Source organism: Bos javanicus, chromosome 4 (assembly GCF_032452875.1).
Source record: "Bos javanicus breed banteng chromosome 4, ARS-OSU_banteng_1.0, whole genome shotgun sequence".
Taxonomy (NCBI): domain Eukaryota; kingdom Metazoa; phylum Chordata; class Mammalia; order Artiodactyla; family Bovidae; genus Bos; species Bos javanicus.
This window is the reverse complement of record NC_083871.1, coordinates 50,264,795-50,281,826: the sequence shown is the minus strand read 5'-3', so window position 1 is coordinate 50,281,826 and position 17,032 is coordinate 50,264,795. Positions and strand designations below refer to the sequence as shown.

General features: G+C 39.9%; 1 protein-coding gene across 4 annotated transcripts in view; it reads right to left on the bottom strand.

Moving 5' to 3' along the window:
* Nucleotides 1–1,243: 1,243 nt before the first annotated feature.
* The window catches only part of NME8 (NME/NM23 family member 8), a 48,855-nt gene continuing 33,066 nt past the window's right edge, over nt 1,244–17,032 (bottom strand). For 2 of the 4 annotated variants that reach the window (XM_061414013.1, XM_061414015.1), the window contains 6 exons: nt 15,676–15,820; nt 14,874–14,981; nt 11,171–11,322; nt 10,169–10,313; nt 9,173–9,411; nt 1,244–1,848 (listed from right to left, as the gene is read on the bottom strand). In XM_061414013.1, coding sequence (XP_061269997.1) covers nt 9,174–9,411; nt 10,169–10,313; nt 11,171–11,322; nt 14,874–14,981; nt 15,676–15,820 — 788 coding nt within the window. In that variant the 3' untranslated portion in view covers nt 1,244–1,848; nt 9,173. Of the gene's footprint in view, nt 1,849–2,620; nt 3,263–7,907; nt 8,534–9,172; nt 9,412–10,168; nt 10,314–11,170; nt 11,323–14,873; nt 14,982–15,675; nt 15,821–17,032 lie in introns of those variants that run through there. The other 2 variants (XR_009735890.1, XM_061414014.1) reach the window with 2 other exon arrangements.

Below are 17,032 nucleotides of genomic sequence, written 5' to 3'. Positions count from 1 at the left end.
AAGCAAGAGGAGTGAATGTTTCAAAGATCTTTACTGTTTGCAGAAGAATTTTTGTGATCAAAGGGGATTTTTGAACAATCTAGAAAAGTAGGATGTGGAAAATCAGAATCAGTCTGGTTTTATGGTTTTTGTTTTTACAAAGAAGCCTTTCTGCTCTGTTTTCAGCTAGAAACCCTAAAACTAAAACAATAGTATTGCTAAATGAATAAAAGGGAAAGGCAGACAGACAAAGTCTGGACCCTTGTTTTCTGGTTACCATGCCACAGTGGAGATGCTCTGATTTCATATGCATGTTTCTTACAGCCCCTTTAAGCAGCACTGGAAACACTTTGTATCTTCTCTATGATTTGGGTACCAATTAGTCATCCCCAAGCATCTTACACCTGTGGGTGTGATGCTCACCTCACTTCCCAGGACATCCCAGGTATCTTGACGCCCAGCCTCTCTGCTGATTGCTGGTGCCCCCAAGGGTGCCTTGGGCCTGAGGTAGGAGGGTCAGGATCCAGAGCCCCTGGTCTTCAGCCTGCTATGGCACCCTTGCCACACACCAGCTCCGTACTTGGAAAAGACAGTGGCAGTCACTTGTCCATCCACTACTCAAGGATATAGAAGAACAAACTGCAAGCTTAAGAGTAAAATCTCCTTTAGATGTACCATTGTTGCTGCTTCTCAGAGTAGGGGTAAGTTACATGTTGCATTCACACACAATGATTAAACAGATAATTTAATTTCATCTCTGTAGGCTTTGGGACACAGAGGTGAGGTGTGTGGGTAAGCCAGGGCAGAGTGAAGAAACAGCGTTAATGAGAGTGCTGGCATGGGCACCCATCTCCTCCTGAAAGTGTAACTTCATCTGTATCCTGTTACCCCACAGCAATAGAGCTGAAGGAATCCAATATAAACACCCACACAGAGGTATCAATAAAATACTCCATGTGTGTTTCTGTCTAAAAAACAAACCACTCTGGCCCTTAAGGAAAACCAGACAGGTATTTAGGATAGCATCTAAAGAAATCTAGGAAAGTCCATGAAAAGCCATTGATACCCTAGATTACCTCCTTAGCATAGTAGGAATTTGGAGGGTGGGGAGGGGAGTTAGAACTCTCAACGGAAATGAAAAAACTCCCTGCAAAACTTTTTTTTAAGTGCAAAATGACGTAACGAGAGTTTGGAAATGGCTTGACAACTTTAAACACTGTTTCCTTTGAATATTTAACTGAAATCATATACTGCATATCACAACTTAATAAGGTACATTAATTACTTTAATTGATAATCACTGTTTGTTATAAAAAAGTTGAAAATGAACATCAGCCCACACTGAGAGTAATATAACAAGTGTGGAAGTGGGTTTTGTGTGAGAGCCACAAATTTTTCTCCCTTAAAATATTGTTTCCACCTAAATACTTATGAGAGGTAAATCGCTCACCTGGGGGGGATGGGGTTTGATTGTATAACGGTGCACCTTTCCTGCCTCTTGTTGGGTTTTTCTCTTTGGATGTAGAATATCATTTGGGGTAGGGTCCAGTCTTTGTTATTGATGATTGTCTGGTAGTTAGTTGCAGTCTGGGTGTGTTCATGAGAAGAGGCAAACCCAGGGTCCCTCGATTCCACCACCTTGTAGCTACTTCCTTCAGAAAACTTCCAATTCCTTCAGCATCCATCAGTTTGGTTACCAAATCCTTTTCCCTAGCTTCTGCAGGTTGCCAGCAGTCCTGAGCATTCCTTGGCTTGAGGCAGGATAACTCCTATCTGTGCTTTGGTAGTCACACACTGTTCCTATGGGTAGGTCTGTGTCCAAATTTCCACTTCCTGACAGTCACTCCTCTCGCAGTTTGCAGTCTCCCTCTGTGCATTTATATGATAAAAAACAAAACCTATTATACAGGTTATACTGTTTCATAACCTGCCTTCTTCACTCAGCCCTTTATTTGAATTAGCTCTCACATCACTAAAACCCAGGCCGGCTTATTTATAGTGGCCATGAGGTATTCAATGGTGAGCATCACTTAGACCTTCATGTTATTAGAGATTTAACTGTATGTACTGAATAACTCAAACAGCTTGATAGCTAATATCCGTGCACATCCTTAGTTAGTCCTGGAGGATAAGTTCATTTAAGGGACATTGCTGGACTGAGGAGGATGCCCAGCCAGGAAAGTTCTTGATCCTATTGTCAGTCATCCTGCAGAATGTTTGGCCCATAGGTGTATCAAAGTGATTTTCCAGCTCCTCACTAAGATTGTCTTCACCTTCTTATAACATAAATTTGAGCTGCAAACTTGATGTCTCTTTTCATCTATGAGCCCTCAACTGACAACATTCTCCACACTCCAGGCAGCTGGGCAATGAATGACTAGTTTATTTTGTCAATAACTTGTGAGAATGGACTTCTGAATGTGGTTCCCCAGGCATGAGGGGAGGACAGATTTTCATGTCACATATAATTTCCTACTGTTACTGAGTTCTCAGAACCAGGAAAAAAAAATGTGGCACAGAAGAGTACAAGCCATAAATGCTTCCTTGTACTCTGTCTAATGAACATGTGTTGCTTTTATAATTAGAAAATACTGTAAACATATTAGGCCTTCCCAGGTAGCACTAGTAATAAAGAACCTACCTGCCAATGCAGGAGACATACAAGATGCAGGTTTCATCCGTGTGTGGGAAGATCCCCTGGAGGAGAGCTTGGCAACCCCCTCTAGTAGTCTTGTCTGGAGAATCTCATGGACAGAGGAGACTGGGAGGCTACAGTCCATAGGGTCACACAGAGTTGGACATGACTCAAGTGACTTAGCATGCATGCACAAACATATTACCAGAGAGAGAAAGAGGGTGATGAAATATAGTATGGATTTAAGCCAGGTAGCAGGGAAGGCAATGCCAACCTACTCCACTACTCTTGCCTGGAAAATCCCATGGACAGAGAAGCCTGGTAGGCTGCAGTCCACGGGGTCGCTAAGAGTCGGACACGAGTAAGCGACTTCACTTTCACTTTTCACTTTCATGCATTGGAGAAGGAAATGGCAACCCACTTCAGTATCCTTGCCTGGAGAATCCCAGGGACAGCGGAGCCTGGTGGGCTGCCATCTATGGAGTAGCACAGAGTCGGACACAACTGAAGCGACTTAGCAACAGCAGTAGCAGCAAGCCAGGTAGACATGAAAACTTTTATTGATTACATGTGTGTTAGTCTGGGTACTCAGAGAGGCAGGCACCAAAATGGAATTCAATCAAATATGGATCCTTTTAGAGGAAACACCTGTGAAAAAGAGTAAGGAGGGAGTTGAATAAGGCTGGGAGAGCTGAGACAGAAGGAAGATGGACAGAAAGTTGGGGAAGAAACACTCCAGGCTGCTTCAATGTCTAAGGAAGGCTTGTCAAGACTACTGGGAACCTTGACCCAAGTCAGCCATCAGGGACTCCCTTGTCTCCCAGGGACAGTTCTGCCTTCATATCCTACATATCTTACATTATTTACTCTTCTATCTAAGAGAGGTCTGTTTCTACTAGCATGTAAGGAAACCTTTTTTGAAAGGACGTCAATGGCAGTAAGAATCTCTATGGTGTGTAATTTTGCCTTTACAACTTCAGGCAGTATAGGCATAAGTCTAATATATCTAGTTGCAATATTTGTATGAGAGTAGTTTTATAACTAGATAGTTCTAACATGCAGCTGTAATATCTAGATGAGAACCATTTTGTAATGGCAAATTTAAATCACATAAGTGATATATTTTAGAGGGAAAAGGAGCATACTTGATCAGCAACTACATTTAGATAAGAGAGAAGACTCATAGCCAGAGGGCCGATCCCAAATCTCACAAAATTGTAATAACATGAATAACAGTATGAGGTTCAGAACACTGAGGTTAAGCAAAACATGGTATTATGAATAAAGTTTCATCATGGTATCAAGGGATCTCTCAAATGTTGTTGTTGAATCAAACAGAAGGATTTTTAAAATTCATTAACCATTTAGTCATCTAATAATTTCAAGTATTTATTATGTCATTGAAATATTTTAGCAGCTGAAAATCACATAAACCATTGCTTAGTAAACTTTCTTCTTTCTTAAAAGCATTGAAAAAAGAACTGGCTTTGGAGGTCTCCCAGAGTAACTTCCAAGGGGTGAGCAAGTTCGAACACTGTACAGGCAAGCATCATTAGCAACAGATCAACTCTTGGTGTCTCAGGGCCAAGAGACTCCAAGGAGAGGGCCATAGAATAGAGCAGAGCACATTTTAGGGAACTGGTCCATTTTCTGCAAAGCATCTGCTTACAAGGAACAGGATCCAGGGAGGGTATCCTGGAAGGTAGTAGCCTCTAATCAACAATGCTTCAGGTCTCCTATGTTAGAAACAGGCTACAAGGGCTAAGTAGGGCAATGAAGGAAACTCTGGCTTCAAGGTCAAGGTGCATGACTGATCCAGTGCCAGAGGCTGGAGATTATTCTGTACTGCATAGTTCATGAAGATGAGACTCATCCCCGGCTCTGTCAGGTTAGAGGGCAATGAAGGAAACTCTGGCTTCAAGGTCAAGGTGCATGACTGATCCAGTACCAGAGGCTGGAGATTATTCTGTACTGTATAGTTCATGAAGATGAGACTCATCCCCGGCTCTGTCTGGCTGTCAGGTTAGAGGTGCTTCCTTCCCTCACAGACACACCATTGCCTGCCGAGCTAGTTTGGACCCATGGCCCCACCATCATGCGCTTCTCATCTTGTTTACATATCTCAGCCCACTGCTTCAAGGTATATGCACCGATTACCTCAGCCACAGTGGCCAATGACATGCATCTGCTGCCTAAAGTCCAGCTAAGATTCAAGATCCAGTGAGCTGGAGCCCTGACAATTTTCTAGTCTTTTCTAACCTTTCTTCCTCTGGGGAAGAATATACTCCCAGATACCACCAACCCCAGCCCCCAGATGCCTGCCTCATGCTGCTGCATACCACTTTACTAAGTTCAAACCCCTCAAGACCAACACCAACATAAACTAAAATTTAACTGAATATATCTCTTTGGACATTGATTATTATATTTCTGACTACTTAAACTTAATTCTACAACCTGAAAAAAATAGCCTGTCCCTATGTCTTGCTTTTAAAATCTTTGAACAACTATGTACAACTGAGTGAAGCATGCCATCTGCTGGTTATTAAGAGTTTGGCTTTAATGATACTAGAGTCCTGGACCAGTCCTGATAACAGTGTGTCATTTAGGTCTAATTGGACTATAGTATTGCTGAAGTCCTCCATTTCCTTGCTGATCTTCTGTCTTGTTCTATCCATTATTATTATGAAAGAGTTCCATTGAAGTCTCCAACTATTACTGTGGAACTTATTTCTCTCTTCTGTCAAAGTTTGCTTCATGTATTTTGGAATTCTTTTTTGTTATTGTGCATATGTTTATAATTGTAATTTATTGATAAATTGAATCTTTTTCAATATCTAATGTCCTTTACTGTCTTTTGCATAAACTTCTTTGATGTCAAATATAATTTTCTGATTATAATATAGGCACCGTAGCTTTATTTTAGTTACTATTAGCATGGAATATTCTATTCCATCTTCAAGCTTTTTGTGTTTTTGGATTGAAAGTGAGTCTCTTGAAGATAACATATTAATGGATCACATGCTTTAATCCATTCTGTTATTCTCCACGTTTAAATTGGAGAACTTACTCCATGTACATTTAAATTGGGAGAACTTACTCCATGCTTCCCTAGTGGGTCAGCTTGCAAAGAATCCACCCGCCATGCAGGAAACCTGGGTTTGATTCCTGTGTTGGGAAGATCCCCTGGAGAAGGGAAAGGCTACCCACTCCAGTGTTCTGGCCTGGAGAATTCCATGGACTGTATAGTCCATGGGGTCACAAAGAGTCAGACACGACTGAGTGACTTTCACTTTCATTTTACTTCCCTAGTGGCTCAAATGGTAAAGAATCTACTTGCAATGCAGGAGACCCATGTTCAATCCCTGGGTCAGGATGACCCCCTGGAGAAGGAATGGCAACCCAATCCAATATTCTTGCCTGGAGAATCCCATGGACAGAGGAGCCTGGCGGGCTACAGTCCGTGGGGTCACAAAGAGTCGGACACGACGAGCAAGTAATACTTTCACTTTCACCCATGTGCATTTAAGGTAGTTACTGATTAGGAAGGACTTATGTCTGCCATTTAATTATCTGTTTTCTGTATGTCCTGTGTGCTTTTCTTCCTCAGTTCTTCCTTTACTGTCTCTTTTTCAATTGGTTGACTTTTTATGTTTAGCACACCATTTTGCTTCCCTCTTTTTCCTAGTAGTTTATAAAACTTCTCAGTGGTTCCTCAGAAATTGCAATTAACATTCTAAAACTCCTAACAAAAGCAAAACAAAAAACAACTTATAACAACCTACTGTGAAGAATACCAATTTCAATAGTATATAATGGAATATACCACCAGTCTTTATTTTAATAATATATACTTTTCTCCTAAAGTTTTCTGTCTCTCCCCTTTTATATTATTGTTGGCACATACTGCATATTTGTACACTGTGTACCCATTAATATATATTTATAATCATTATTTTATCATCTTTTTTATATGTTGATACCATAGAGGGGCAAAAAGAGTTAGAAACCAAAAGTACAGTAATACTGGCTTTTACATTTTTACCAGTGTTCTTTATTTCTTCATGTGTGAGTCACTGTCTAGTGACCTTTCATTTCAGTTTGAAGTACCCTCTCTAGCATTTCTTGTGGAGCAGATTTAGTAGTAATAAATTCCTTGTTTGTTTTTTTTTTTTTTAACTAGGAATGTCTTAGAAGGATAGTTTTGCTAGGTATAGGCTTCTTGGTTGATTTTTTTTTTTTCTTTCAGTATTTTAAATGTGTTATCCTATTGCCTTCTGGCCTCCATGATTTCTGATGAGAATCAGCTATTATTGTGGATTCCATGTACATAACAAGTGCTTTTCTCTTATTGCTCTCTAATTTCAGTCTTTTTTTTTTTTTTTTGGCTTTTGACAATTCAACTGTAATGCGGTAGAACTATAGCCAGTTATCAAGTCTTGTGGGTACAATGCAGCTTTCTAAAAATTCTCTGATTATTTCACTTGTCACTAACTCACATTTCCACATAATTTTGTGTTGCTGTCAACTTCCACTTTGATTATTGCAGTGCCTTCTCTCTGGATAACTTCAATCTCTTTTTCCCTCTGTGTCACATATATGCATCTGCTCACTCTGTGCTTACCTCTAAGAATCCTAGAACACATATTAATTTTCCATCTCCAGCCTTTAGAGTCTTAAGCTCCTTTAGGACAAGCACTGTGTATATACAGCCCTGCAACAGTGTCCAACAAGAGCCAAACAAATGATTCTTGAATGTCTGAAACATACCCACAATACTAGCCCCCTGAGAGTTATGATATAGTGACAGCATAAGACAGAAACCAGCAAAATGTGAATATATGTGTGTAGTGGCAGTCGTGCTTTAGTCACTAAGCCATGTCCAACTCTTGTGAGTCTATGGACTGCAGCCTACCAGGCTCCTATGTCCATGGGATTTCCCAGGCAAGAATACCAGAGTGGGTTGCCATTTCCTTCTCCAGGGTATCTTCCCAACCCAGGGATTAAACCCAGTCTCCTGCATTGCAGGTGGATTCTTTACCAATTGAGCCACCAAGGAAGCCCGTGTATGTGTGTGTGTGTGTGTGTGTGTGTGTTTTTAAAACTCCTTTCTTGCTTCTTTACCTCTGATTTTGGAAATCCTACCCATTTTTCAAGATCTATTTGATCCATTACCTTCTCCAGTTCCTACCCATCAAACACACACCTATCAATTCAGCACTGAAATATACACTAATTAAAAATCCCCTATATTATTCATAATGTTTCCCTCATCACAAAAGGGGGGGAGGTATGTTGACATTAGATCTACACTATATTTCTAATAGACACTATAAACAGAATGTAATTCTACTCACCACCTGCTCCACAGGCACTCATCACTGACATGCTTAATAATGTATAGATAGTAGTTATAATCAGACATTGTTTCTGTGATTTTGCCTCCTCATCATATTTGTATTTCCCTGAAGGTAACCTTAATTATTATTTATTAACCAAGAACCCATAGTTTTGTATTAACTAAGAACCCACAGTTCAAGCAGATATACAATACCTATTTTTCCAACATAAGTGGTCAAGGGTTGTACCATCATGCTTTGGTCTATAACTGAGCTAGACTAATGAAATGAGCTGCACTATGCCAGAATTTACCTTTATTTCTATGCATAATCTATTAATAAAACATTCTTATATCTAGAGAAATCATAGCTTATCAATAATATTAGGAATCAATGTGCTTGCTCATCTCTCCCTGAGGAACTGGTTGGGTGTGAAGGAATTGCTCCATTTCACATTGCTGCTTCATTATGCTCTGGAGGCTGATTCTCAGTTTGGCTTGTCCAGGTGGGGACTGTACTCCACATTCAAGTCAGCAACCAGAGCCACATGGGTGTACATTTGTGAGCCTTCTCTTTGAAACTAAAGAAAGAAAGTAGGTTTTATGGGGGAAATTATCTGTCTTACACTCTTATCTCCCATATTGTCCAAGATGGAAAAGCTTTCAATCAGCAACTAAGCAAGACTCAATTCACATACATTTTATGTAACTGCCTCTCCCCAATAAGCACCTCTTTGCCAAAGAATAGAACTGATTGCCTTTTATTCTATACTTTCTAATATTCTATTCTATTCCATGGTCATATAGTACCCACAGGTAGTTAATAGGCTCCAAGTTTCCAGACACTTAAAGGATAGAGTTGAGGCTTCTGAATGAGACTTTGACCACTCAGAGTAAAGAAGTGGAGGGGAAGAAAGGAGAGAGACTGATGAGACTGAGTCATAGCAGATGGCACAGACACAGCTGGAGACCAGGGCTTGCTAACCCATAGGTTTAAAACCAAGGCTGGCAAATCCACAGATGTCTCACTTGCCCTACTGTCTCTCAGGTCCCTGGCATCTACAAGGCTTCCAGGCTGCTACAGACCTGCAGAGTGTGTCTGGCAGGAAATAAAGTTGATTCAGGAGTATGGGGAGAACTCTGGTCTCTATGGACCAGCCTTGTCCTAGGTCTAGCCACTGTAATAAGGAGATATAATAATAATTCAAGAGGTACTGTACTTTAGTTTTCCTCAAGGTTCTCAGGAACAAAGTCTTCAAACATTCTACTAATCGTCTCCATTGCCTCCTCCATATTAGATGCTCCATGGACAGCATTTTTCAAAATATTTTTTCCAAATTGGGCTCGAATAGAATCTGGGGACAGTAGTCTTGCTTCCTCTGGGTCTGTGGGACCCATCAATCGTCTCCAGTCTGAAACAGCATTCCACTTGGTCAGAATCATGACCAAAGATGTACCCCTGCAAATAAGAATGCTTTCAGAAGACTTGGACTATTGATAACTGTAGAGACTGAATACACAGCTAAAGACAGAACGCCACAGCTTCATCCAGAGAGCTCATCTTTATTCTTTGTCCTCATCAGTGTGATTTTTCTGCTTTTTTAAAAAAATTTTAACTTCTCCCTCACCCAATAGGTTTACTGGGATTTGTTTTTCTGTTTTTTTTTTTTTTGGCCATGTTGCATGGCTTGCTAGGTCTTTGTTATCTCACCAGGGATTGAACCCATGCCCTCTGCAGTGGAAGCACAGAGTCTTAATCACTGGACCACCAGGGAAGTCCCTTTCAACAGGATTTTTGTTCTAGAAGAATTTTTTTTTTTTTTAATTTTAGGGATACATGTTAGGCACTATTCCAGTTACTTTCAATGTATCAATTATTTAGCCTTCACAACAGTGCCAATGAGGTAGGTCCTATTAACATCCCCATTTTATGGATAAGGAAACTAAGGCAAAGATCAAACATGTTGGCAAAGCAGACATTTAAAAGTAGATAGCCTCTATATTTAATGTGAAGAACTAAAGAAACAAAGAAAGAGAAAACAGAGAAGAAAAAAAGGAATTAGAATAAACATGAACTCCAAATATTACCAGGGTGCTTTTCTCATGAATTAGATTGGATAAAATATTTTAATGAATTTTTTGTATTTTTCAAAGTTTCTATAACAAACAGTTACTATGTTTACAATGCAAAGAACTTTTATATATCAGAAACTTACTCAGCTAAAACATCCAAGACATCTTTATAAAACGCTTTTCTTTTTATTTTAAAATAAATTTTCTCTGCTTCCTCTTCAATTAGGAGTGTTTCTTTCATCTGTGTTATATCAAATCCAGTCTCTTTAATAATTTTCATGATATCCTCTAGGGAAAACAGATATTTGATAGTCTTGCATATTGCCTCCATTTTTGTTCTGTATTTAAGTAGATTGAATAACTGCTGCTGCTACTGCTAAGTCACTTCAGTCGTGTCCGACTCTGTGCGACCCCATAGACGGCAGCCCACCAGGCTCCCCGTCCCTGGGATTCTCCAGGCAAGGGCACTGGAATAGGTTGCCATTTCCTTCTCCAACGCATGAAAGTAAAAAGTGAAAATAAAGTCGCTCAGTTGTGTCTGACTCTTCGAGACCCCATGGACTGCAGCCCACCAGGCTCCTCTGCCCATGGGATTTTCCAGGCAAGAATATTGGAGTGGGGTGCCATTGCCTTCTCCGATTGAATAACTAAGGAAGGTCATAGTATCACTTGCATACAGTGGTTTCAAAAAACCAAAACTGTGCTAAACTAAACTGAAAAGGCACCAGAGGGACATTCAGAAGAACTTCAATATGTTAATGTAGATGTTCGGTTTCTGGGATCCATCTTTCCAGAAACCACCTGAAATGTCTAGTGGTCTATAAATGAGGAAATCTGTTTCTATGCCAAAAGTGAAGACATGTTTTCATCTCCACATTGCAAATGCCAAGGAACTTCTTGGATATAGAACTTCTAGATATAGATTGGAGGAGACAGCCAACCTGAACTCTTCTCACTGAACTGGCAGGGCACCATTAAGGTGATTAAATAAAGGAAGTCTGGTCAAAATCTCTCACAGCCTAAACTTGGAGCACTACCGCCTGATAATGAAGGTGCTCATTGCTTTATTCTTTCAACTTTACTTTGCAAAATTCCACAGAAGTTGAAGAAAAACGTATACATTGGTTCTATCTTTATATATTTACCTCTTTGTTCCTGTGTTACATGAGGTTTAATCAGTGCCACAGTGTGTTGAGGAGGAAAGAAATGTTGTATTTCCCTTTCAGCAGCTTCTAGTGAATCGCTTCCGTACAACTGGTTGATAGGCAAACCTTCTATTGCAAATTGTGCGCATAAACTTTGAAAAATAAGTCAAGTCAAAAACTGTTATAACATATAAAATAACATAACACAATGTAAAACTTCATATTTGCATTCTACAAAAGGAAGTAACTGCAGAATGGCTTGGGGCATGCTATTACCTTTAAGGAGGTAACAGTCATTAGGGAGAAAGGAGTTGAACATTTCAGTAATCATGATAATGGATATTGACAACTGTCAAAGATGGAATGAACACCCTGGTGCAGTGGAAAAGAACAGAATATAGAATTCTGGTGGTATCACTTGCTAGCTACATGATACTGATCAACTATTTTCCTTGTCTGTGCTTCAGTTGTCTCAAATATGAATATGATAATAAACCCTGTTTTGGAAGGAGTCTTTGAAGATGTAATCTGATGATGTGTTTGAAATTTATGGGACATATTAAGCTGTCAGTAAATTCCTTCTCCTTCTTTAATCACTAAATAATATCAAGCACTAGAGATGGCATTTGACCTATTCCAAAGATACCAGATTATAAACGCTGAATCCAGGAGACATGGCAGGGGAACCCTCCAGGGAAGGAAAGCATCAGTGAAAGAGAAGCATACCAAACGGCTTTGTGGAACAAGGCAGGAGTGACACTGATGTTAATGGACAAGCCCTGCCTGGGTAGTTTCTTCCAGTTCTGTTTTTGTATGATAGATGAATACATATCTCCAAAGTCAACCGTTATTCCTCAGTGTTTTCCAGTTGCACCCTTTTCTTTCTGTCCCTCTGCTTATCTATTTATATTTCAGTAGAAGTGATGTTCATTGCTCATTGATTTTCTGCCCTTTAAACATAGCCCTGAGCAAGCAACCCACAAAATCCAGCCACAGCAAATAATCTCCCTTCCTGTTAACAGACTGACATCACTGGAAACTTGGCTTTCTGTCCTAAGTTTTAAGACCCCTTTCTTATCTCTGAGTTTCCCTTGTGGCTCAGCTGGTAAAATCTCTCTAATTTTTTCAGTGACCATTTCAGATTTCCTTATCTAACGTGACCTTCCCATTCAGCCCTTGGCTGCTCTCACATCTCTGATTTTAAGATATTTGTAGACTAAGAGCCTGTGATTGTCAGGGAGATTTGTACAATGAATGATACATCACCAGAACTGAATCCATTCAATGCAGAGAACTACAAGCCTCTATTAGGCTGTTAGACATGGTATTTGGAAAAAGTGTCTGTGTGTGTGTGTGTATTTGCGTGTAAGGATAGCAGAGAAGGATTGCTATGTTTCTCTTGTATGCAAGTGGCCATATTTCAGATTAAGCAATGGAGAGTAAGGAGTCTGATGCCCAAGTTCAGGAGTTATTTCTAAGGCAATTTAGAAAAGGAGGCAATCAAAAATAATGGCTAAGAGTCATTGTGAACTTGTGGCAACATTAGGGATCATAAGGGCTTAGGATTTAAATTCTCACTATAATAATAGGGAGAAGAGGGGCAGTACTGAGTGCCTTCACCTGGAGAAAATGTCTCTGTGCTGGTATGTAGCCTCCACATTTGGAGCCAGAATTTCTAGAAGAGTGTGCCTACATGTATCAGATCAGATCAGATCAGTCGCTCAGTCGTGTCCGACTCTTTGCGACCCCATGAATCGCAGCACGCCAGGCCTCCCTGTCCATCACCAACTCCCAGAGTTCACTCAGACTCATGTCCATTGAGTCAGTGATGCCATCCAGCCATCTCATCCTCTGTCGTCCCCTTCTCCTCCTGCCCCCAATCCCTCCCAGCAGCAGAGTCTTTTCCAGTGAGTCAACTCTTCGCATGAGGTGGCCAAAGTACTGGAGTTTCAGCTTTAGCATTATTCCTTCCAAAGAAATCCCAGGGCTGATCTCCTTTAGAATGGACTGGTTGGATCACCTTGCAGTCCAAGGGACTCTCAAGAGTCTTCTCCAACACCACAGTTCAAAAGCATCAATTCTTCGGTGCTCAGCCTTCTTCACAGTCCAACTCTCACATTCATACATGACCACAGGAAAAACCATAGCCTAGACTAGATGAACCTTTGTTGGCAAAGTAATGTCTCTGCTTTGTATAGGCCAGGTATTGATAAGGATTCTTCTCTCTGATGCCATGTATTGCATTCTGCTACATTTCATTAAGAGGTTCTATGGCACCCTGCTCATACCACATAAAGAGTGTCCAAGCCATGTTATCCTTTACGGTAATTTCCTGGCACAGGAACAAAGACATAAGAAAGGAGGGTCAAAAGAGTATAAAATGCCTCCTTCAGGACAAGTCCAACTCAAGATCTTATACCCCAAAGAAAACACTTCAACTCTATATACATGATGTCTCATAAGTCCTGTTATTTATTGTGGTAGCATGGATGCAAACGTTTCCTGAGTTTGACAAAGCATCTTTATTCTTGCTCACTTGAAGGAGGGCTTTTCTTCCCCTGAATTCAATCCTACTCTGAAATTAGCACAAAGAATTTAGGTGAATTGCAAGTCAGTTTGTTTCCATCAGCTACATGCCAGGAACAGAGATGAATGAGATGCTATCTCCTTCCCTCGGCTGAGACCAAGCCCAGCAGCTAAGATCAAAAAATATTTTTTAAAGTGCCTCTAGGTAACAGGTACTAGACAGCATATTAAAAAGCAGAGACATTACTTTGTCAACAAAGGTCCGTCTAGTCTAGGCTATGGTTTTTCCAGTAGTCATGTATGGATGTGAGAGTTGGACTATAAAGAAAGCTGAGCACCAAAGAATTGATGCTTTTGAACTGTGGTGTTGGAGAAGACTCTTGAGAGTCCCTTGGACTGCAAGGAGATCCAACCAGTTCATCCTAAAGGAGATCAGTCCTGGATGTTCATTGGAAGGACTGATGTTGAAGCTCAAACTCCAATACTTGGCCACATGATGCAAAGAACTGACTCACTGGAAAAGACCCTGATACTGGGAAATATTGAGGGCAGGAGGAGAAGGGGATGACAGAGGATGAGATGGTTGGATGGCATCACCGACTCAATTGGCATGGGTTTGAGTGGACTCCGGGGGTTGTTGATGGACAGGGAGGCCTGGCGTGCTGCAGTTCATGGGATCGCAAAGAGTCAGACACGACTGAGCGACTGAACTGAACTAGGTAACAGGTAACATGCCAGGTTTTGAGCTGATTACAAAATTCTAAGACTCATCAGTAAATTACTTTGTAAATGTTCCCACCATATTGTAGACTATATATTAAGTTAGTCATCATTGTCTTAAAACTCCTATATCAATTAAATAACCTACAGGACTATCATGCCCTTCTCAAAAGAATTTCTCCTAAACAGTGCATGGGGCAGATATTTCTGCCAAGATACGGACTTCTGGCTGGGTAGCTTATTTTCAGCCCCAAATGAAGCAGCTTACAACCTTCTCTTGCAAAGCCTTGGCCATATTCAGGTTGGCACTGGGCTGGGCTTTCAGTCATAAATAGCCCACTCCTTACCCAGCAAAAGGAGCATTCCTGAGAACCTACTTTGGATGAGAGCTGTAGTTTCTGTACCCGATATTCAAAAGGAAATCAAAATGGCTCCCATGAAAAAATCTGAATCATACCACTCTGGAAAATATTCTTTGGCTTCTTCAACATTGCTTGGTCCAATTAACTGTTTCCAGTGTCCTAAGCCATTTTCTCTTACTAAAACAAGGGCTAGTGATGGACCACTGTTAGAAAAGAAAAAAAAAAAAGTTAATGAAACTATGGTTTGTAGCTAATTATAGACATAAATAATGCAAGTGAATTTGTTAGACGAAAATAGTAAAATAGCCCTTTTTACTAAGAGTATGAAATTAATTTCTGTTGGGTACTCTCAGGAGTATATTCATCAAAGAAAGGAAGCAGAGAAAGGAAGGGAAAAGAAGGGCCTTGGTTCTGACCGAGTGGTCTACGGACAATACAGGTATTGTCCCCATGCCCCTGCTGATTTATATTGTACACGCTTGCTGGCTTTCTGGTCTGGCTGCTGTTTCATTTATTCTGCTAGAAACCTGACAGGTTTCTAGCATCCCATTCATCTCCTCGGACTAGTGATCTTTAGGACTACCAAAACCCTTGAGAGTCAGTCATAGCTGTCTACTTGGACTTGATGATGCTGCACAAACTGGCTATTCAACTCAACTAGACTCCAGAGGCTTCACTGGGAACTTGCATTGCTCTGATAACATTCTGGGGGGACCACAGAAGACACACAGTTGAGCAGGCAATCAAAATAGAAGTAATATTGGCAAAGAAGTAGACTCAGCACATCTTTACAGAATTGAGAGGTTTGGCAACTTGAACAGAAAGCAGGGTTAAAAAAAGGCTAAATGATTCAAACATAAATCAACCTGTGCTTTCTCAACCTGAATTCTATTTTACCTGGTCATGTTTTCTATAACATTTCCAAAATAATCTTTATTTTCATATTCTTTGCACAGTGTTTTTGCTTCTTCTTCTGATAATACTATCTGTCTTTGCAGCAGTATTTTGAAGCCTTCATCTTGAATTTTATTCAAAACATCCTCTAAATAAAAAGTCACATAAGTTTTAAAGTGCTAGGTATTGATTATACACACAGTACAGACTATATTATCATAAGGACATAGAATGTATTTCATTCTCATATGAAATTTAAGTTTACAAAAATAGATTATTCGATTTTTAATTTAAGGTGAACAGTATTCTTAACATGTCAAATTTATGATGCCATTTCCAGTTCTTCAGTGAAACAAAATCTATAGATCTGAGAATGGGGGATTTATTTTTTAAAATGTGTACAGTCAGATAAGTTTTATTTCATACATAAAGGTGATATACTGACATTCTCAGATATGTTAGGGTTCTAGAGTTGGGTTTCCCTGATAGCTCAGTTGGTAAAAAAATCCGCCTGCAGAGCAGGAGACCCCAGTTTGATTCCTGAGTTGGGAAGATCCGCTGGAGAAGGGATAGGCTACCCACTCCAGTATTCTTGGGCTTCCCTTGTGGCTCAGCTGGTAAAGAATCCACCTGCAATGCAGGAGACCTGGGTTTGATCCCTGGGTTGGGAAGATCCCCTGGAGAAGAGAAAGGCTCCTCACTCCAGTATTCTGGCCTGGAGAATTCCAAGGACTGTAAAGTCCACGGGGTCACAAAGAGTCAGACATGACTGAGCGATTTTCACTTTCAGAAAACAAAATAACTAGGTACATATCTTTTTTTAATGTGCTTAAATATAGGCTCTAGATAACTGAAAGATGAAATATAGTTGAGTAAAAAGTGGGAAATTAATGGACCTAAGGACTGTGAAAAGCATGAAAACTAGTTTATATAAGAAAAATTCTAAATATATCCACTGTACACCTGTTTATAAACAAAATATAAATTTCAAAATATGCCATCAAAAGACATGTTATTGGATTACATTCAAAATCTTTTTGTGCCATGTGGCAGATAGAAATATTTTAGAGTATAGATATTTTTGCCTAAAAGCTAAAGCAAGCATCATAATTGAAATCACTGGAGGCATTAAAAGCAGTCAGGGGTAGAACAAAGACAAAATGTTATCATACTGGCCTTTAATTATTTAATAGTTATTCTGGAAGTACTAAGCCATACATAAAAATAACAAAATTGAACAAAATGGATAACAGTGTTTGCATATAAGCTGTTTGGAAAATTCAGGAGTATTTTTAAAAGGTTAATAGTATTAAATAACATAATTCAGTAAGGGAGTCAGTAAGTAAACATTTACAGAAGC